At 30.6% G+C, this 23,861-nt stretch overlaps 2 protein-coding genes across 2 annotated transcripts in view; both read right to left on the bottom strand.

Annotated features, from left to right (window-relative positions):
- Positions 1-7,031: 7,031 nt before the first annotated feature.
- LOC111620058 overlaps positions 7,032-23,861 on the bottom strand; it is a 59,812-nt gene continuing 42,982 nt past the window's right edge. The window contains exons 6-7 of the mRNA XM_023361901.1: positions 15,646-16,476; positions 7,032-10,833 (exon numbers count right to left, since the gene is read on the bottom strand). Coding sequence (XP_023217669.1) covers positions 10,032-10,833; positions 15,646-16,476 — 1,633 coding nt within the window. The 3' untranslated portion in view covers positions 7,032-10,031. The remainder of the gene's footprint in view (positions 10,834-15,645; positions 16,477-23,861) is intronic.
- On the bottom strand, positions 7,086-8,006 carry LOC111620059. The gene is made up of 2 exons (XM_023361902.1): positions 8,002-8,006; positions 7,086-7,917 (listed from the first exon to the last, which is right to left on the bottom strand). The coding sequence occupies exons 1-2, from the start codon at positions 8,004-8,006 to the stop codon at positions 7,086-7,088; spliced, it is 837 nt and encodes a 278-aa protein (XP_023217670.1).

The raw sequence follows: 23,861 nt of genomic DNA, 5'->3' as shown, positions 1-23,861 counted from the left end.
TTAGTTTTCTGACAGGTTGTATAACAACATTATGTAATTTACTAGCAGATGAGCCCGGCGTTTCCCGAGCAAAACACAACAACAAAGAATAAGATTATTAGATCATTTCGTACTTTCAATCCTATTCTAATAGCCCGGGACGCCCCCCTAGTGGGCATTCTAGCAGCAGCGGTGTCATTCCGTGGTATAAATAATAAATTCCTATTACAAATAAAAATAACAATATTCTGAATTTCTCATGACGTACCCTACTAAAACGCAGTCAAAACGCGGAAAAACCGTATCTAAAATAGTACAGTAGAAGCCAGTTCTTCTGGATAATCAACCTCTCCCCCGTGGAAAATTAAAAAAAAATCACTTGTTAATGTGCATTCTCATGGCATACCCTACTAAAACGCAGTCAAAAACACAAAAAACCGCATTTATTGTTATTTTATTATTGTTACGCAAAAAACTGAACTTATTGTTAATTTAAATAATAGCTAGGGGCGCCCCTAGTGGCCATTCTAGGCATACCGTTACAGATTTGTGGAGACGCAATCAATGGCTTATTAGATTATACAGAATAACTGAAACATTAGAATAAAGATTTATTAAACAGAATAAATGTTATAATATGTTGTTTGTGGACTGAGAACACACTTAAAATTTAAAATGTAATTCTATTTTTGTCTGCTGTTTAATAAATTTTTATAAATATAAACGGTCTTTCAAATTGAGCGCCTTTTTTAAAAAAATAAATAAAATATAGATGGAGCAGTGAATTCGTCCGGGTATTTTGACAGTTAAAAAGTGTGACGTATGACATTTATAAAAATGGCTTCGTACACGATACAACAACGCGTTCAAGTTGTTGAATTATTTTATGAAAATCAGCGTTCTGTGAAAAATGTTTTTAAAAATTACGCGAATTTTATGGTTTATATAATAGTCCATCTGAAAGAACTATTGGTCGAATTATTAAAAAATTTCAAGAGACAGGTTCGGTGAAAGATCAAAAAAGAGAGAAATACAGTCGTAGGGTCGTTTACAAGAGCATATTGATTAGGTTTTTGAGTGTTGCTGAAGCACCTGAAATATCCATTAGTGAGATGTTAACTGAATTTTTGTGGCCTGAACTGAATGATATTGATCTACAGCAGCGATTCCCAACCCGGGGTACGCGATAAGTTGTTTAGGGATACAGAAAGAAGTTAGTTATTATGGCAGAAAAAATAATATATTATGTATCACAAATTAATAGTATTAAAAAATTATTAGGTAAAAAATGTTCCTTGCAATAATCACAAACTTTATTATACATTTCAAAATGTAAAAATAGAAATAAAAACTTATGCTGCCGATTGTACAATGCAACAATTACAACATTTATTGATCTGTTGATCAATAAATGATGCGCAGTCGGTCAATGGTAGTCAGGATATCATTATGCGTAATTAGTGATTATGCTACGGACTTTTGATGGCGGGGTATGTTACCATTATTATTATTATCTAAATATATATATATATATATAAATGGTTTGCTGTATATTAGTTAATATGACGATTTTTGTCTCTGTAATCCAAAATTATTCTTGGTAGACAAATCTCACAGCAATCTTATTGGCAAATTAAATTTATTTTGTAAAGACTACATCAAATGCATTTCGGGCTGGTCTAATATTTTCCAGTCCCTCTTCAGTGCTAAAATAATAACAAAGAACGTAAAATGTTTAACTAAAACACGACATAGATGTATATCTACACCAAAATTATAAATTTTGGAGAAAAACTTACAATAACCGCTGGTGGTAATTACAATGATATTTCCATGGGTAGGGGTGGTAAACTTTGTACACATTTGTAAGAATCCTAAAATTACAATTATCTTTTTTTGTATAAAACAATATAAGGCTAATACAAATAATATATTAAACAATACTTATACTTACAAGTTTAAAAAAATTTTTTCCACATACGTGTATAATAAACATACCAAAACCAACTAATTATTAAAAATTCATTGACAAACAATTGTAAAAATAATTCCAAAGCACTACAAATTTTTAACTTCATACCATCAACACTTTACAAAGTCACACAGTAGACCACCAACACTTTACAACGGTAATCAAGTGATGACGTCTTAATACATAACTATTTATTTTTTATTTTATTCTAGCGCCATCTATTAGATTGTACCAGCTATAATTTATTTCCATCCCTTTCGACTGATTTATTAAATTATTATTATTTTGTTTTCTAATTTCTATATGTTCTTTGAATTTTCTTTTATAAATATCTTTTTCAATATGTAAAATTTTTACATTGTTTCTATTAATATTACAATTATTACTATTGATGTGGTTAAACCACGGAGAATTATTATACTTAAGCCGAATGGCCGCTTCGTGTTCTTTAACTCTAGTTTCTAGTACACGCCCGGTTTCTCCTATATATACACACGGATTATGACAGTCACATTCAATTCTATAAACCACACCAGCTTTTTTTAAAGGGTCTAAATTATTTTTACTATTATTATTAATATGTTTACTAATGTTTTGTGAAATACTATTGGTCAAAGATGGGGCCAAACAAATATTATGATTCTTAATACTTTTCCTGCACTTTTCAAAGATATTTTTAATGTATAGAAACTTCTTATATATTTTATCAGTTTTCAACTTAGTATTATATCTATTCTTTAAATAATATGTTTTCCATTTTTTAAGTATAAAGTTTGGGTAATCGTTCAAAAGGAATTTGGTATCTAATTCTTTTAGTTTAATATTTATGTTATAATTATCAGATATTCTAGTACATATGTTTTTTAATTCGACAATATATGCATTCTTTTTAATGTAATCAGGAATACAAGAATGGTAATTAATAGTTTTGCTTACATTACAAGATTTTTTATAAGTTATAAAATCAAATTTTCTAGGATTATTCACTATGGTAATATCTAAATAATTAATTTTCTTATTAACTTCTTCTTCAATATCAAACTGTATAACCTTGTCTATGTTGTTTATTAAATTATATATAGTTTCTTTATTAATCAGATTTCTATTATATACTATCAAATAGTCATCAACATACCTCATTATTAACCTTATACCCCTAATTTTACTAATTTTTTTTATCGATGTCGATCATTACTAATTCAGCTAATTTTAGCTGAATTAGTAATGATCGACATCGATTAATTCGATTAATGATCGATTAATGATCGAGTAATTCAGCTAATTTTAGCTAATTCAGATATTATTATCTCTCAACAATATCACCACGTGTTTGAAAAAAGTATTTTTTATTGTTAGCAACGAAAAGGACATAGCTAGTTTCTCCAGATTTTCTTTACAAGCGGTAATTTTTTTCTTCATTATTTTTATTAATTTTTTATTGACAAGACTGTCTTGTTTATAAAATCGTACTGCCTGCCGTGTTACCAGCTTACAGGTATGAAGGAGTACATGTCAGAAGTTGCAATTTGGCACAGAGGTGCCCAAATCATGCACGCATAAAAAACAGACTTGTAGGTATTCAGGGGACCGAGAACGAAGTCAAAATAAAATTCAAAGTGACGAAACTCTACAGACAGTGCGAGATTTGCGCATGCGTTGCTGGTTGGGAAGTTGGAAATGCCTCGGGGGTTACGTTAACGAAAAAAGGTTGGGAACCGCTGATCTAGAGGATATATGGTTTCAATTGGACGGTGCAACACCTCATTTTGCTAATGAAACAATTGCTTTATTAAGACAAAAATTTCCTGGAAAAATGAATTATTGCAAGAAATGGTGATGTTAATTGGCCACTAAAGCCCTGGTCACACTACGCGATTTCCAGCCGCGCAGTCGCCTGCGCGGCTGGAAATCGCATAGTGTGACCAGGGCATAGTGTGATCGTTAACTAGTAATCCCCCCTCGAAAACCGGCGCGACTGCAATCGCAACAACTAGAAACAAAAAGTTTGTTCTACGATTGCAAACGTGCATCCGATCAACAAACGCCTTTATGCCACGTCATACAGTGACAACATTGAAAATAGTTCATCATCATGGCGGATAGTCAGAGGATTAATACTTTTACAGAATCGAGATTGATCGAGCTTATTAGGGCTCACGAATACCTGTGGGATTTTAATTCTTCGTTTTATCGAAGATTTTCTCTTTTCATGTATTTTCGCCAGCTCTATTAAAATAATCGCCTTTTTTCTTTTATTCATTCCAGAAAAGGAACTGCTTGCTATTTTAATAAGAAAAGTGGCTAAAATTCCGTAAATACTCTGAAGTAGAACGTAAAATATCGGCAAACTTACGAAAGTAGTCAAAAACAAGCTACTGTAATTTTATTGGTTTATTATAGGGCCACGTGTTTCCGAGTTGCAACGTCAACGAACAATGTGTGACCACGAGAAGACGCGCGCGACTCGCGCTTGTTGCAGTTGCAGTCGCCTGCGCTGCTACAAATCGCATAGTGTGACCAGGGCTTAAGATCATGTGATCTAACACCATTGGACTATTTGGGTTATGTAAAAAGCCAGGTCTATAAGAACAAACCACAATCGTTTCCTGAACTGAAGGATGAAATTATTCGTGTCATTGGTGAAATAGAGTCTCAATTATGTCAAAATGTCATAGAAAATTTTAACAAAAGAGTGAACCACTGTGAAGCAGCAAGAGGTGGTCATTTGTCAGATATTATTTTTCATATATAACTGATATATAACTGATAGTCATAACTGATACTTCAATTACCAATGAAGTTTTTAAAAAGCAATGCAAATTATGCCTTTTATTTTTTAAAAAAGGCTCTCAATTTGAAAGACCCTTTATTTATTTAATTCTCTCTAAAAATAATTAAATTTAGTTTATATGCATTAAGTTCCTAAATGAAGGAAATTATCATCTCGCAAATATTTTTGAAGGTTTACTTACATAAAATGTAAAGTTTGTATAAATTAAAATTAGATTTCATCTAATTTTAATTTATAGAAATGTTTAATAGAAGCTCCTGTTTGCAGTTTGTGTAATGTAAAAGTGCATGTGACAATAGAAAACTAAATATATTCTTATTTTAACCTAACAAATATCTCCAAATTTCTTCTCTAATTTTGCATTTCAAAACAAAATAAATTTATCCTCATATTTTTATACATAGCTTTTTATTTTGAAACCTATTTAGTTAAAGCCTTTAATTATATAGCGATGAATCACGTGTCTTGCTTGACCTTATGTTTTATGTTTTAACCTTGGTCACAGCCACTCTATGCAGTATATTGTAGCTCGTTGATGGTATCGCTGAGAAGTTCGAAGTCTAGGGATCGGGCCACTTCAGATCAAACTGCTTAAACTTATCTTTATGCCCAGGATTTATCCAGCATTTATTTCTTAATTTATAACTATTTTTGTTTTTGAAATGTTTGCATCATCTCGTTTACACGTTAAAATCATGTTAACATATGGAACCATGCATGATGCATAGCAACCCGGAAATGTCAGAAGTTTCCACCGCTCCCGTGATTCTTTGCGCTTTGTTGTTTTACATGGGTTAATAATGTATAAGCGTCTTGTTAATGTTGTATGATGTCCGCGTGTTGTGTTAGAGGATTTTCGTGTGACCTAAATAAATCAAATTGTTTAAATAAATTCGGCAAATAAAACTATTATTATTATTATTTACTAAAGAAAATAACACTTTGCCCAAATATTTAACATTATTTAACGTTAAGATTTTATTTAACGTTTAACGCAATGATTTAACGTTAAGTGAGTTTATATGCTTTTTGAAAAATAAATTCGCAAGATATATTTTTCTATTTTTGAATTTGTTTATCTTAATTAAATAAAGAGAAACTTTCGTTATCGGGTATAAACGAATTTTCCATTAAAAATGTCAATTTTGATGCAATAAACGTCGTTGTTTATGAAGATTTTGCATAATTCAAATTTTAAAAAAAGCAGCACATCTTTGTATAATACTTCCAATCTGCAGTATAAAGAACTCTAAAACAAACGAAATTTCGAATTCATACAAATTTCGTAAAAACATTTTAAAAATCTACCAAAAGAATTTTCATTTGAAAAATTTGCTCATCTTTTATATTCGAAAACGGAAAAATGTAGAATCATTATCAACACTAACTTCAATATTAATTCACAGAGTTTTCATTTCGGTCACAAACAAGTTTATGTTTATTATTTGTTTTTGACATTACCGGCGACTGACGTTTTACCCATTAATCCATAATTCTAGACAATCTGTCACACAGAATGTAGACGAATCTCTTCTATTCTAATTTTCTCTTCCGTACCTCAATTGTAATCGTCGCGTATTTTGGGTTAATATAAATGCATTTTTAGTAATTACTTTATTAATTTGTTTATAAACTTTGTAACGAGCGTAGTATCTCGATTCGACTAATACGGAATTGAAATTTTTCATCACTCGGTTTATATATGAAGATGGAATGAGCGAGAACACCTCAAACCATATACTCGTCAAGATGCTGCCAAGGAAAAGTGAGATTAAGTATTTCCAGTATGTTTTACAAACTTCGATGCTTTGAGTATTTGGATTTTGATACATCAAAAGCAAAATCAACTGCACGTTTCTTCAAACAATTGATAATTTATTTTGAATAAAGATTTGCAAAATAATTTAAAACATTATTAAGAATCAGTAGCAAAGAAACTGTACGCAGAATTTTCAGTTTTATAATAAATATAATTAATTTAACGTAACAAAGAAAATCTAAGATCGGTTCTCAAATTGAAAAAGAAATTATAAGCTGTATATAAACAAAGTCACTTACATTTATAATTTATATACATATATATTATTTTATTTTCCGATTCTGTACAGCTTTTATACAAATATTTTAAAATGTTTACAAATACAATAAACATATATCAAGTCGTAGAATTTTACAATCTTAAATTTACAGAAGGTTCGAGGTTTGTAAATGCAAATTAAGCAGGCAGTGTTACCAGAATACTCGTCGTCCAGAATTTATCCGCTAACCCGCTTCGTGCGTAATTTGAAATTTTCCGACTCGGACTCGAACGAAACATTAAAGTAGAATCTAGCGCAATGGTCGTCAGACCACCGTATCACAGATATATTTGGACGGAATATTTGACTTCTGTCCGGTGTCGTGGCAAGTGGACAACGTGGGAAGAACCACCACCATGATCCTCAACGTGTCAGATTTTTCGCCCACTAGGTAAGATGATCGGAAACAATTCAGTTCTTCGTACGGAATGACGTCTTCTAGATTTAACACTCGATCTTCGTTGGTGAACAGAAACTCTTTGGAGATTACTCTCTGGATGTGCTCCGTGCTGTCTTCCTTCCCGCATACCAGGACACCCACCGTGGCTCTAATGGTTTCGTCGGAAATGTCGGGAGATACCGACACTCTTACCGATTTGATGACGTATTCGGGCATTTCCGATCTTCCTCTCCACAGGAGGAGATAAAATTTACGAAACCACACGCCTTTCGGATATATATCCATCGTCCAATTGATTTTCGTCTGATGACAATTGTCCCATTCCGCGATGCTCGAAGGTGTGCTAAATGTTAATGTCCTGTAACTGTAGGCCGTTAAGATAGGGTAATTTTCCACCACAAATTGCGTGCACCAAGTCGGGCACGTGTACAATCGCGGTACGAAAAGATCTAAATTGGGAGCGGTATGCCGTTCGTTGATGTTCATAGCGAACATCATGGCACCCAAAAAGAAGTCCCTGAAACGGCAGGCGAGAGAATGATTCGATAGACTTGCTCTCTGTCTAGGCGTCATCATGGGGAACCTTATGTGAGATAAAACACTAGTGACTAAAGTAGCAAATTTCTGCGTGGCTTCTTCTTCTTCATAGATTTCGCGCAGATGCTCTTCTTGAACGAATAGCCATTTTGCTACATATCTGAAAGACAAATATTTACTATCAGTCTGAAAATTTCGTAAAAACAATTTCAAGCTTCATGTCTATATATAAACATATACCTACACCATACTTTTGAATAGCTTGCCTTTTCTTATTTATCTTTATATGATGTATTTATACATCAATATTTATTTAAATATCCCATTGTTTTGTTATTTATCCGTAACTGAAATATATACTGAAAACTTTCTATTACAGAATAGCAAAATGAATTCATTAATAAAATTGTTAAAAACATCTCAAGTTGAAATTGATCGTTAGAACCAATGTCAATTAACACTGAAACCATAATTATGTACAGTAAACATACAGCAAGTTTCCATATATTATAAAATAATGTGATAAATTTTTGAAGTTAATTAATAATCCAGTCATTCTTTTTTGCTATGAAACCTATTAGATTAATTAAATTGCACTGGTAGAATAAAGTCAGCCAGCAAGGACAAAGAAATGAACAGCATTATGGACAGAAAAATTCCAATTTGCTTTTATTAACTTCTTAATGCTAAATTAGAATTAAACTAGATCCCATTGCGGCATGTTATAGCTTCCTGGTTCCCAAGCAAATTTGAATTAGGGGCCTCACCTACCATGTCATCTTCAAACATTTTTCTTTGGGGGGAAAATTTTCAAATAAAATTTTTTATTTGTAGCTCCAGGCCATTGCCCTTTTTTGCCCATGCTATAACGTGCCACTGATCCCACTTTTTTTTTTATAATATATATATAATATATTGCATAGCCATCTGGCCATTGATTGGAATATCTTCATCAGAAATGATCATCTGCAACTGACAAACTAAACTATATTAAATTTACAAAATATTGCTCTAAATAATTTTCAACATTAAATAATTTAGAATTATTACAGTAAAATCTTGATTGTTTGGTATAAATACAACTGGTAGATGATAAATAGTGGAAGAGAATAACAAATCACAAGTTAATGAAAATTCTGGTGTAACTATAAAATAAAGATTTATTAATATTTTTAACTGAAAAAATAATTCTCTCTCTCCACTTGCCACATTGCTCAAGCAACAACATTTTATAAAAAATGATTGTTTTATTGGACATGATCCCAATAGGTACAATACAGACATAAATCACTAGCAGAGTAGAACTAGCAAAATCTCTCTCTGCTAGTGCTTCACACATTGCATGTTTATGGCATTGTGTTATGCATTAACAGACAAATAAGCAGTGCGGGTGGGTAAAATGATATACTGTATATGCATGTACTGTACAATACAACATTGTATATAACAGATCAAATGGTTATATTGGATAAAGCATAAGACCAATTAAATGAAATATCAGGTAATTGAGACACTACAGAATAATGAAAAACTGAAATTACTTCATAAAATATGTATAAATAACAACTAAATTAAAATGTAATTAGTCTATAAAGGTTTTACAAAATAATAGTTAACTAGAACTGACAGTCAGGCTTATTACATTCTCAGAGAATTTAACTATTTGTCCAAAATGCATTGTTTTAGCTATTATTTTGTAAAATTAGTAATAGAGGCAAGCTTTTTAATAGCCTATAAAGGTATTTGTAATTTCTAGTAATACAGATTTATTTCTGACTGATAACAACCTTTCATAATACCAGTCATCAAATTTCTATTATTTGAATATTCCACATTCTTAGAAGAATTGCACCTCAATCAGTTTGGAAATTAATCATGAAACTAAGCATAAAATTATGTTTCAAACTAAAGATTAAAAAATTATTGTTATGGGTTTTAAATGAAGGAATATTACTCAAAATATAAAGGTATTTCATTACTTTATTACAAATGCACTGTATTTCTTGTCATCTAAGAATGTTTAACTATTAAATAAAAAATTCCAAATTAATAAAAAAAACCAAATTTAATCTTCCCTTTAATTATACAATATATTATAGTTCAAAACATCATTTCCAATTTTAACATTTTGTATTGTGTACATAAAATCCAGACCTGTAATAAGATAATTCAGACAGATTTCTTAAATTGATTAGAAAGAAGTAAAAATACAAATACTTAATTTATGTATAAGATAAATTAGGCAGTGAATTTATTTCATTTTCTCTTGTCTCATCATCCACAAAACAGAGGTGTGATGACAATGTGAAGTTTTAATATGTCAGAGTTGGAACCGACGAGATATGGAGATCTTCCTGCTCGAAGATCGTTCAATTCGTCATACGGAATTAGGTCGTTTATATTGAGCATTCGTTCCTCGTCAGAAAAAACAAAGTTTTGTTTCACGACTGTCCTAATGTGCTCCATACCATCCTGTTTTCCGCAGATTAAGATTCCAATAGAAACCCTTGCCATATCATTGCTTTCTTTAGAAGTTAGTGAGAGTCTGACTGTTTTTGATACCGATTCTGGCATTTCTAAAGTACCCTGCCATACGATGAGATAAAATTTTCTAAACCAAACTCCTTTTGGATATATGTCCACTGTCCATTCATAAGAGTGATCCGATATGCACTCTGCAAAACTGGCCGGAGTAGTAAAGACCAGTGTTCTTAACCCGTATGTGGGTAACGAAGGATAATTTTCTATGCTCAGAGAAGCGCTCCACAATTCCGTCGTATATAATCTTGGGGTAAAATGTAACTGACCACCAGGCGACTGTAAAGCCTGTTGAATTTTTTCATTACACTTATTAGAGTGGAAAGCCATGGCAAAAACCATTTGCTCAACAAAAAAATCCTTAAAACGACTCGTAAGAGGATGAATGAGAAGACTAGCTAACTGACGTGGTGACATCATGGGAAAACGAACGTGTGACATGACGTCAGTAACAAGTTTACCAAACTGTAATTCTTCATCTGGCTCACACTGGCTTTTCAATCTGACTTCTTGTATGAATAACCATTTTGCCACACAACTAGAAAAAAATACATATACATATATATTTTTATAAACTGTTACTATTAAATTAAAAATATAAATAATAATTTATAGATAATTAAATTCAGATATTTAATTATTTTGAGATATTTATAAACAAAATCTTCATTGTGTTGAAAATAAAGCAATTTTCCAGAAGCACTGACTGAATCCAACCCACAAAAACCCAACACTCAACAAAATAAAAATAAGGCATGGTTTGATTCCCTGCATAACCAATATTTAATGAACACAAAGACAAATTTATTGACAAATATCATCACATTGTTAAAAGAAAATAATTATACATTGATTACATCATTCTATAAAAGAACAGAAAATATAGTCATGCAATTATGAATTATAATTAATTTAAAAGTAAGAACTTATTAATGAATGAATTATCCACTTTTGAAATGTAAATAAAAAATTTATTGAAAATTAGTTCATTAGAAATTTCCATTTATAAATAAATTTTTTTCCTTCTAATCTTAAATGATGGAAACACTAAAAATATGTAAAGAACACAATCATCATGGTATGATTAAATTAATTTTATAAATTTCAAGCAGAATAAAACATTATTTACTGTACTTTGTGGATGCAGCCTAAAAGTTATCTTTATTAAAAAGTCAATTTGAAGGGATCAGGTTGTGTGTTAATTTTAGAATGTGATCACAAACTTTCGCATATGAAACAATGACTACTCCCATAAGCAGGAGATAAATGCAGTAAGCAGCTTATGCAAAATTGCTAGAGCAAAATTTCTAGCAATTTTCTGCAGGTTACATGCACAGAAACACTGTAATTTCAAAATTTATTGAAAACTTAAAGCAATGAATTCTGAAGTGTGTTGTTCATTTAAATAATAAAAATCTAAAGAATAGGTTTAAAATGATCATTTGATAATCAAAATAATAAAGAATAGGTTTAAAATGTAAGAAAAACTAAAATCAATTATGACACTAACCATATCATCAAACTAGCTAAAAGTATTATTTTTAATAAAAACAATACAATATGCAATACTGTACTTCCTGATATACTACATAAAATTCTACATTGTTATATCAATTTCAAGAGCAATTTTTTAAAATTTGAAATTTCTAAGGCTACATTAGAGAATGTAAACCTCAAGAAAATATTTTCAGTGCATTACACACTTCATACTTGTTATATTGAAATTAATAATAAATAGATCAAAACTGTAACAAAAAATGTTGTTTAAGACATTTATGTTCTAAGCATAGGTATTTTACAATAGGATGAACAGAGGTAGAATCCTACAGAAGGAATAATGAGAAAGATTCAATCAATAATATGGTTGATAGATATATGATCTACTTTGGGAAAAATATTGATACTCAGACTAAAAATTACATTATAATATTTGTAAAATAGAAGTTGATCAAGATGTACAGGGTGTGGTGCCAAAATCTGGACAAATTACACATTTTTTCCAAACATATGTTGTATGCAAAAAGCGAAAAGGTTTACAAATTTCTTTTAACCATGTTGTTTGTAAGGCCATAAAGAATACATTTACTCAATATATCCCCCTCCTACTTGAATGACCGCCTCCATTCTTGGTCTGAAACATGCACAGGCGTGCTTTAATGTATCATGGTCCATATTGGCAAATGCCACATCAGTAGTGGCTCTCAATGATGTGATGTTTGGATGTCTGGACTTGTTCATGACCCTTTCAACTATTCTTCATATATAGAAGTTCAAAGGATCCAAATCTGGGCTGTTGGGAGGCCAGAATTCTTTCGACCAAACATGTCAATGTCCAATTGTCATTTTATAATATATACAGATAATATAAATTTAAGCATAATATTTCATTTAATTTCCAGTCTTAATATCTTTATATCATAAAAATATAGGGATTCCTTGTATAACATGGTAGTTATGTTCTGATAAAGTTCAGTATTATGCAAATCAACACTATATGTAACAAATTATTAGTGCAAAACATAGGGTTAAGTTCCAAAAGTTAACAAAATTATACTAGCATTTTCTGATGATCTATCAACTGTAAGTAAAATTTACAATCTAATGAACAAACTGCAAGAAATAACAATTTCAAGCAGTGATAAATAAAAAGACAATGTCATAGTAAAGCAGATATTGATATAACATTACATTGCTGGTTGTTTTTTGGAGCTAATTAATTAATTGTGAGATTTTAAATGCAACAGCAGAAAAGTATGCTCAGGACCTTGGAATTAATAGTTGGTTACATTAATGGGAAAGGCAACATGAAATTGTTTTAAATGACTATGAACTTGACTAATTCTGATAAATTCATGAATACTAATAAAAATGCTAAATGTGTTGAATCATTAAATGAAAATGAGAATATTTTGACTATAGTAACAAATAGATCTGATACCATTATTCAAAACCAAACTGCAATAGTGATGAAGGAGACAAATAATTTTACAAGCACTGGCATTAGAAAGTTAAAATATTCTGCAAATATCTATTATTAAATAAAGAGCAAGATTGATTATATTTCACTCAGTTGGAGTGAAAAGTTCAATACATTTTAAAAAATGCACCTAAAACATGCCAAACAACATACCTTACGAACATTTTAGGTGCACAACAGTCAACAAAAGGCTGCAGAAATCTTAAAAAATTATTTAATGCATAAAGCCATAAATATAGATTTTCTATTATAGTAATTATATAATTATAAAAAAAGGTTTGGTTTATATAACCAATTCTAATATTAAGTGAAACTTGTTTAATGCCACATGATAATATTGTTTTGCTAGAAACCATGGACATGGCATTAAGCATGTTCATCTATACATTTATAATACATAAGTAGATAATTACCATAAATGAAGTAAAACAATTTACAGGATTACATTTTATTGCATTTACATAACACCTACATACATCCAACAATATGCTCTAATAGACACAATAATAGCTTTTCAATTTTATTTTTTATATTGAACAATAAGCAGTAAAATTTTTATTTAAATTCTAATGTTAAATCTTTAATTAATAATTATTACAATTTAAACAATAGAGTTTATCTTGCTTCACTATATTGAAAAAATTTTGAAAATAAAATAAATATAATTAATTTAACGTAACAAAGAAAATCTAAGATCGGTTCTCAAATTGAAAAAGAAATTATAAGCTGTATATAAACAAAGTCACTTACATTTATAATTTATATACATATATATTATTTTATTTTCCGATTCTGTACAGCTTTTATACAAATATTTTAAAATGTTTACAAATACAATAAACATATNCACACTGAAATAATATAGAGTTTACAATAAAGAAATTAGTTATTTATACATTATTTTAATCATTTAACAGAATATCTATCAATACAAAACATTAAAAACTTCACTTATCTAACAATTTTCAGATTAATGAAAGTTTTCTAAAAATTACTTATACAAGACAGTGGCGTGTGGTGACATTTGATGATAGGAAAGCTGTGTTGGCCCTGGATAGAATCATTGGAAGCATCCATGAGCTAAACCACAAGAGGTTGGTGCTCTGTAAAGAATGTGCACAAATGCATATAATCTGGCTGGTTTACACGATTCAAATATTTTTGCCATGGAAGCTGTCCCGTATTCAACAATACAGTGCTTCCACTGGAAATATGCATATACGAATTTATATTCAAATACACAATAGCAATCTTATCATTGTTTTTTACATGTGTAGAAATTTGTAATAAAATACATAATGTGATTTTAATAAAATATTAATTGTAATTAATTCAAAGCACATTAAAATATGAAAATAATCACACAATATGTATTTATATTTTAGAAATACAAGGGAAGCAGTGTTTCCACAGCTTCCACGGATGGCACGCCACTGTTACAAGATTAAATATATGCATATCATTGTATATCTATATTGAAAAGACCATATGTAAAATAAAACAAGATCAAACGTACTGTATATCTAAGTTTAATTTTTAAAATAATCAGTAATGTTTTTTTGTTTCAGTGCATTAACCTTTATAGAAACAACATTACAAACTTTACTTATGTTGCCTCTGTTACTTCCTGCATTTTGAATCATTTAATTATCTATGACAGCAATAATTTCAGTTCCACTGAAGCTAATTGTGGTTTTGTATTCACTACCTACTTCCTTTTCATTTTCATTTCAAAAACAGCCAGCTCTGCTTTGTCTGGATCCGGAATGTAAGGGCTGTGAAAGTGGCTGATTTTGAAACTAGCCTCCAAATTTTACCACCCTTTTTATTCCTCCTTCATTTTGTGGCTAGTTCAGAAATTTATAACAATCATCATTGAAAGGAGCAGAAAAATACATATCATCAAGTACTTACTTAATTTTTTTTAAAGATTGACTTAGCTATTTTAAATAAATAAATGCTTACTCTGTACGCAGAATTTTCAGTTTTATAATAAATATAATTAATTTAACGTAACAAAGAAAATCTAAGATCGGTTCTCAAATTGAAAAAGAAATTATAAGCTGTATATAAACAAAGTCACTTACATTTATAATTTATATACATATATATTATTTTATTTTCCGATTCTGTACAGCTTTTATACAAATATTTTAAAATGTTTACAAATACAATAAACATATATCAAGTCGTAGAATTTTACAATCTTAAATTTACAGAAGGTTCGAGGTTTGTAAATGCAAATTAAGCAGGCAGTGTTACCAGAATACTCGTCGTCCAGAATTTATCCGCTAACCCGCTTCGTGCGTAATTTGAAATTTTCCGACTCGGACTCGAACGAAACATTAAAGTAGAATCTAGCGCAATGGTCGTCAGACCACCGTATCACAGATATATTTGGACGGAATATTTGACTTCTGTCCGGTGTCGTGGCAAGTGGACAACGTGGGAAGAACCACCACCATGATCCTCAACGTGTCAGATTTTTCGCCCACTAGGTAAGATGATCGGAAACAATTCAGTTCTTCGTACGGAATGACGTCTTCTAGATTTAACACTCGATCTTCGTTGGTGAACAGAAACTCTTTGGAGATTACTCTCTGGATGTGCTCCGTGCTGTCTTCCTTCCCGCATACCAGGACACCCACCGTGGCTCTAATGGTTTCGTCGGAAATGTCGGGAGATACCGACACTCTTACCGATTTGATGACGTATTCGGGCATTTCCGATCTTCCTCTCCACAGGAGGAGATAAAATTTACGAAACCACACGCCTTTCGGATATATATCCATCGTCCAATTGATTTTCGTCTGATGACAATTGTCCCATTCCGCGATGCTCGAAGGTGTGCTAAATGTTAATGTCCTGTAACTGTAGGCCGTTAAGATAGGGTAATTTTCCACCACAAATTGCGTGCACCAAGTCGGGCACGTGTACAATCGCGGTACGAAAAGATCTAAATTGGGAGCGGTATGCCGTTCGTTGATGTTCATAGCGAACATCATGGCACCCAAAAAGAAGTCCCTGAAACGGCAGGCGAGAGAATGATTCGATAGACTTGCTCTCTGTCTAGGCGTCATCATGGGGAACCTTATGTGAGATAAAACACTAGTGACTAAAGTAGCAAATTTCTGCGTGGCTTCTTCTTCTTCATAGATTTCGCGCAGATGCTCTTCTTGAACGAATAGCCATTTTGCTACATATCTGAAAGACAAATATTTACTATCAGTCTGAAAATTTCGTAAAAACAATTTCAAGCTTCATGTCTATATATAAACATATACCTACACCATACTTTTGAATAGCTTGCCTTTTCTTATTTATCTTTATATGATGTATTTATACATCAATATTTATTTAAATATCCCATTGTTTTGTTATTTATCCGTAACTGAAATATATACTGAAAACTTTCTATTACAGAATAGCAAAATGAATTCATTAATAAAATTGTTAAAAACATCTCAAGTTGAAATTGATCGTTAGAACCAATGTCAATTAACACTGAAACCATAATTATGTACAGTAAACATACAGCAAGTTTCCATATATTATAAAATAATGTGATAAATTTTTGAAGTTAATTAATAATCCAGTCNGTGAATAGAAGCGTTGATAGCACACTCCTCGCAGCATTTGCGAAGCAGCAAGGAATTGCAGTATACTGGGATCAGGCAGCAATTATTAGACCTACAAGATCAATGCAAGAGGTGAAACACCTGGAAAAATTTGAGATACACAAGATGCATATGACCGTGCAGTGCATCAATCACAGGGATGCTGAAGGTTTATCAACAGCCTGGAAGTCCTTTTATGATAATATAGATTAACTGTTGTAACCGTGTAGGTGGCGTTTTTAATTGTTTTTATATTTCCTGATATATAATTTTTAGTTTATTTTTAATTATTTTGGTTTAATCTATTCATTTTATGAGTACGGGCATGCGCTTTAACGTTAAGTCGTGAATAAGCGCTTTGAATTTTTGTATTATTTTGAATACTTTGTTTGTTATATGGTTTGAATTTGAACTGAAGAAGATCGCTTAAAACAGTTTCAAAAACATTTTTAACATATTAAAAATCGTAACGTTGTGCTGGAATAGAGAAAGGTGTTTGTTTATTTTACTTAGCTATTTTTGAAACTAAGCTGTTTTCCTTTGCTTAAAATTAATGGAAAACTAGTTATAAACTAAAAGTAAAATAATGAGGAATATATACTGCTAGTAATATTTCACAACTTCAGACACTTGGTTGACACTCTCCAGTCACACGATTAACAGACTGGTGTTGCAAAATTTCTACAAATGGATTAAACAACACTTCAAAATGATTAATGCTATTATTCAACTTTTATTCTGCTCCAAAAAAATAAAGTTGAATGACTTTTTTTAAATTAGACAGACATTTTTAGTTAAAAATATAACAATGTTTAGTTATTTAGATTTAAAAATTATGGTTTTATATTGACTACACATTTACAAATGTTTGTTTAATTTAGAATTTAAACTATTTAATGTTAAACCATAGTTTTCTATGGGAAAATATAGATTGATATACAGGGTGGGCCAACGAAAACGAAACTGCAGAGTAATCGTGTTCGTCCAAGCAAATCACTCGGACAGGTCAATTTTATTCTCAAGGGGGACATCTTCAGCAGTAAGTTTTTGCGATTCTGAATACAACAGACAACAAAGAATTTAAAAACTCATTCATTTTTTATTAACTAAACAAACATTTATTTCAAATAAAGTTAACATAAGAAAAACATAAGAAAAAGTTTTCAAGTATTCAATAAATGTTTGAATTGAGCAGCACCACATCTCTGTTGATTCATTTCTTACTGGCCGTTCACGTCTGGGGTCGCGTCTTTTGTTAACTGAAACTTTTGAACCAAATCCAGAACGTATTTTGCATTACAATATTTGCTTGGATAGTGTTGACTAAATAAATTTGTAGTAAGATAAGCATTCTCACAATTTCTGAAATGAAGAGTTACTATTACTATCCTTTCAGCAATTGTGTAAGCCATAACGATTATGTTGTAGAAAATTCATAATAAACAAATAATAATCTTAAATTCCGATTGAATGATTAAGTGGTCAAGCTTAATGTGAACACTACAAAAAAGAACATCTGGAAACAGATAATGTTATCATTATCAGCCATAATTTTATGATCCATTTTTTACTTGCATATGTGGTCCAGCTTAAAAGGTTTTTTTATGTTTGTTAACAGTTTGTGTTACTTTTCTTCTGAAATAAATGTTTGTTTAGTTAATAAAAAAAATGAATGAGTTTTTAAAATTTTTTGTCGTCTGTTGTATTCAGAAGCGCAAAAACTTTATTGCAGAAAATGTCCCCCTTCAGAATAAAATCTACCTGTCCGAGCGATTTGCTTGGAAGAACACGATAACTCTGCTGTTTCATTTTCGTTGGCCCACCCTGTATAAAGAATAGGCTTGTGTGAAAATCCACCACTACCATTATGAAACATAGACATTACAAAATTAAAGAACAAATTGCATTCTTTTTAAGTTCAATAAAAAACAAGGGCAATTTGGCTAAAATAAAGAATTGGCCTTTAAAATAAAAGATGTCTGGCTACACTAACAAAGACTAATGGATAATGAAAGTTTTACTGTACCATACCCAGATATTTTATATTAAACAATTGTTTAGCAGCAAGTTATTTCAACTCTGACTGACTGGTTAATTACAATTTATTTATCCAAAGAAATCTATACTAAAGACAGGCTTATATCTTGTACGGTAGTGATTTCATTGTTACTATCCTACTGAAGTGATGTCATTCAAACCCTAATTTACAGACATTTAATACACGTGTCTAGACAGTTGACCGACAGACATTTGGCAGACAGACAATTCACCAGACAGACATTTGGCCAATAAACAATTTTCCGAACAAGCATTTGAACAAGACATATTTAATCAAATGGACATTTCATTGACTGGTCATAACTATTTTTGTAGCAAAAATAGTTATGACCAGTCAATGAAATTAATTACAGCAACAAATGTAAAACAAATAAAAAATGACTTATGACTTGATTTTCAGCACCTTCAAGCAGATTAGATTTTAATCCTATCTCAGTCACCATTGACTACGAAAGAGTGACTCTTAACAGCATTACATCATGTTTCCAAAATGCAAACATTTTTTGGCTTGTTTTTTCCATTTGGGGCAGTGCTTGGAGAGAAATACAGTACTTAGGTCTACAGACTTGATATAATGATTCAATTAATACAATCATCATCAAATCTTTTCAAGCATTAACATTTGTGCCAATAAGTATGTTGCTGAAACCTTCAAGGAATTAGTCTCAACATTAGATGAGGAAACTGACAAATTTCTATCAGAGTTTCTAGGCTACTCTGAAGCAACATGGATTGGTTTTATACATTGTGGAAGATGACGAAGGCCAAGAGCCAAGTATTCGAGCCAAGTATTTGGAACACATTAGAAAGAACAACACAAGGTTTTCCATGGACTACTACCTCTTTAGAAGGATGACACAAAGGGTTTGCACAGAGAATGAGAATCACCCATCCTTCTGTTTGCCATCTAGTTTCAAAACTATGAAAAGAACAGTCAGATTGGGAGTTGACAATCAAGATGGTAATGTCAGGAGTTGAATTGAGAAAATCAAAGTAGTACCAGATATTAAATAAAAGGCTGATGTCTATCATTGAAAAATGTGAGGTGTATCCCAAAATTCATTTTTGAAAGCAATTGCCCAAAATCTTTATATTGAATGTTTTAAAAAATTTTTATAGTATTTTCTGCAAAGCAAACATTGTACATTAATTTTAATATGTATAATAAACTGTTTAAAATCAAACAATGATATTATCCTTATCTTTATACTTTACTTTATAAAGTAGTTACAACAAAACAATTTTGAAAAAAGAATTACAAATAATAAAACACCAAAAGTGAATTCGTTCAGAAATCCACTCGGCAAAATGTTTATCAGTCAAGTGTCTGGGTACCTTAATACATTGTAGATCTATAAAAGAATCATAGATCCTTTTTATAAAAAGTACACAAACATTAAGTCTTTTTTCACAAGTGAAGGTCACAGGTTGCTATGCACATTTTTAAATAAAATGCTATTTATTAAAAAGCTGGTAAAGCCATGAATAGGCAATGCACAAAGAAAAAACTTGAAAAGAAACACATACTTAGTGAATAAGTAATTTGCCTGAAAATCTTAATGCCAACTGTGGCAGCTCAGTCAGTAGTGACTATAGGATATTAAAAACTTCAATATTTTGTCTTTAGTTAAAATCTAATGTGCTATTATTTTTTATCTTTTGTTGTTCTATGTTTCAACTTTACATGTGAAAATACAATTAAGATTATTAAACAATAATAATTACATTTTTACACATACCTTTGATAATTCACAAGTCAGACTCTGATTAGCAAGAGTTTGAAACCATAGAAACACAGAACAAGAGCAAAAGATAAAAGAAAAATTGCATGTTTAATTTTAAATAAAGACAAAATATTAAATTTATAAACTATTGTAAAACAAAAAGTACTTTATTTGATTAAATTTGATTAGAAAACCAAGAGGTTAAAATGCAAGTCAGAGAGCCAGAATCTACAGGTGTTACTGACCAGGTCACAAACAATTGTCCAGATTGTCAGTCAAATTACTTACTACATGTATATTTCTTTTCGTGTTTTCTCTTTTTGCATTACCTATTCATACAAATGACTTTATCTGCCTGTAAAGGGCACCAAGTTAATTTTAGCATTTTATTAAAAACGGCATATTGAAACTTGTGGCTTTTCCTTGTTAGTAATAAGATATAATGTCTCTTATTAATGTTAATTATGATTTATTAATAATATTTAACTTCAAATCGTTTGGCTTAAATATTTTAAAATTTTAAACAAAAGTCATTTTAAATATAATCAAGCAAGTACAACAGAGCCCAATTAACTAAAGTTCAGCATTATCTGAGTAGAAGTGTAAGTGAAATATGCCATTTTTTCTTACATGGTAATTTATAAAAGAAAGTTCAAAACAATAACACATTACAGTATAAAATGATTTGTTACTCTACCTGTTNCGTATAATAATATATGTTAAATAACACAAACATATGCACACAGAAATGTAAAGTTCATTTTTTGTGATGAAGTCCTGGCTTTTCTGAAATTCTTGTTTTTTGTCATAAAGTCACATAGTTTCATTTGTCGTTTTTTTTTTCTTTCCTGAAGCAAATGTCAGTAGCAGAAGATTGCATTCAAAACACCTCTTTTTGCTTTTGCACTCCTTTCAAAATCTGGATCATTCACTACAATTTGATCAACGATTTTGGTTATCTTACCAAACTTTTACTAAGGAAATCTGTAGAGAAATTCATTGGGTTCTTCGTTTTCAGAATTTTTATTTTCCAGTTCTACACAAATTTCTTGTTCTGCCAGTTCTTGAAGGTCATTGTAAGGCCTTCTCCAGAAACCTGCAGTAACTCCTCAATATCCTGCTTGTCTACATGTCCTAGTCCTGTTGTATCGATTAGGCTCTTCTCATTGAGAATTCTTGGATACCTTTAGCCATAACTTTTTCCACACTTTGTTCATGCATTTATCAGTTAATTCCTGCCAAACGAAGTCGATATTGCCAATGGCATCCATGATGTTATATTTTTTTTTCAAAATTGTATCAAGCAAACATAGATTTAAGGAAAGTACAGCATTACAACAAATTTCCACCTTTTATGGTTGGTTCGTGTTTGGGAATAATCAATGAAATGCCACGATAATTTGAATCAGTGTAAACATTGAGCTTTTTTCAGGCTTCGAGCAGACCACATTATATCGAGGCAGCGTTAAGCGGGATCTTACTGTATTATACTGTATTATACTCTCTACTCATCTGGAAAGTCAGGGATTATTATTAGTGTTTAGAAGAAGTTATGGAAAATCAGGAAAGTTTTCAAAAAGTCAGGGAATTTGTTTCCTTGGCTATCTTGTTGATTTTGTTTGCTGACCAAATGTAGCTGGCTGCTGGCAGTAAGAAGTGGTGCAATGCGCCTTATAAGCAGGGTTGCAGAATATTATCAGGACCAAAACCTTATTTCTAAACATACACAAAATTTTCCTAAAATTATTGCACACAAAATAAAATCATAATTTATGAATCAATTAATAATTATTACATAGTTTGGAAAATTTGAATTAAATCATATAAATAATTAAATAGGCCAACCATACAATTTGCCATGCAACTGCAAACAGATAAGTTAACATAAAAATATTTTAGATTAAAATTCTTTTAATCTAAAATATTTAAGCACATTCATCATCATAGGATAGTATATATCAGGAGTGGCAAACTTACGGTGCACACACCCAAAGTGGCACATCAGAAATCATCTGACATGCAACTTATCATGCAATTTCAGTTTATCACTTTTCTTTTTCAATCATCCTTTTGGTTTATCACTTGATCATCTTTTCTCTAATCAACTTCTTTACATTTATTCTAATTAAAACATATTCACCTCATTTCTTTGAATATCAGTATTCAAACTCAAAAACTTTGGCATGCATAAACATTTTTAAAGCTAAGTATACTTACTATATGGCAGGCAGAATCAAAAAAGGTTCACCATCCCTGGTCTATACGATTGTAAACTTGATGTAATACATTGATTAATAGAAATAAAATTGAAGTCAATGCCATTAATTATTATTATTTTTTTAGCACAAACAGTGATTAACAGACTTTTTTACATCAAAAATGCAAATTTATTTATGACAATGACTTCAGAACAAATTTTTATAAGGCTCAAAAATTTCAGTTAAGGATGAACTTCCAGTAATGAACACCAAAAAATATTTTTAAATGGAAAATTTCAGATTTAGCAAGAAAATGTTCATATTATTGAAATTATTTTCCCAACATGCCATTTTGTGTAATTTCTCTAAAGCACTCCTTTAAACTATTTAAGTTAAATTATGTTAACAAGTTCATAGGAAAAAATTACATACATTTATAATTTTAATGATTTTATTAAAACATTATATTTTTTTTTAAATTACATTGAATTCCAAAATAACTGGGTATGGGGCTGTAATTAATATTGGCTTCCTTATGTGCTTAGCCCATCAATGGCTAAGGGGACAAAACATTGGTAGTTGGTTGCAGGTTTGGATCTCACCAATAAGCTGGTCACATGGAGTTTTCTGGAGCTTTCTTCACATATCTAACATCTAAATAGGGCCAGTTTCAAGTAGAAAATCCTTGGCAAATTATCCAAGTCTAACATTGTTTCTCCCATTGATCTATCTATCCTGAGATGTTTAATTGCTTTCCTTATCTGATATCATTGGAAACATTAAACTGAAAACATTGAAAATTTTTTCACAATGTGGGTGCTTATGGATCTGCAAATGTGTTGACAGAAATTCTTGAGTTTATAAAAGAACAAGAAGTATTGTTCTTTTATAAACTCTATTGTATCAATATATTATATTGTACAAATTAAAAAAAACTTTTTCATAATAGTTATATAGTTTAAATTAAAAATGTATAAACATTTTCTCTATTA

The sequence above is a fragment of the Centruroides sculpturatus genome, unplaced genomic scaffold (genome assembly GCF_000671375.1).
Source record: "Centruroides sculpturatus isolate CEXI.00-Female unplaced genomic scaffold, Cexi_2.0 scaffold12, whole genome shotgun sequence".
Classification (NCBI taxonomy): Eukaryota; Metazoa; Arthropoda; class Arachnida; order Scorpiones; family Buthidae; genus Centruroides; species Centruroides sculpturatus.
Note: the sequence above shows the minus strand (reverse complement) of the source record. Positions and strands in the feature narration are given on the sequence as shown.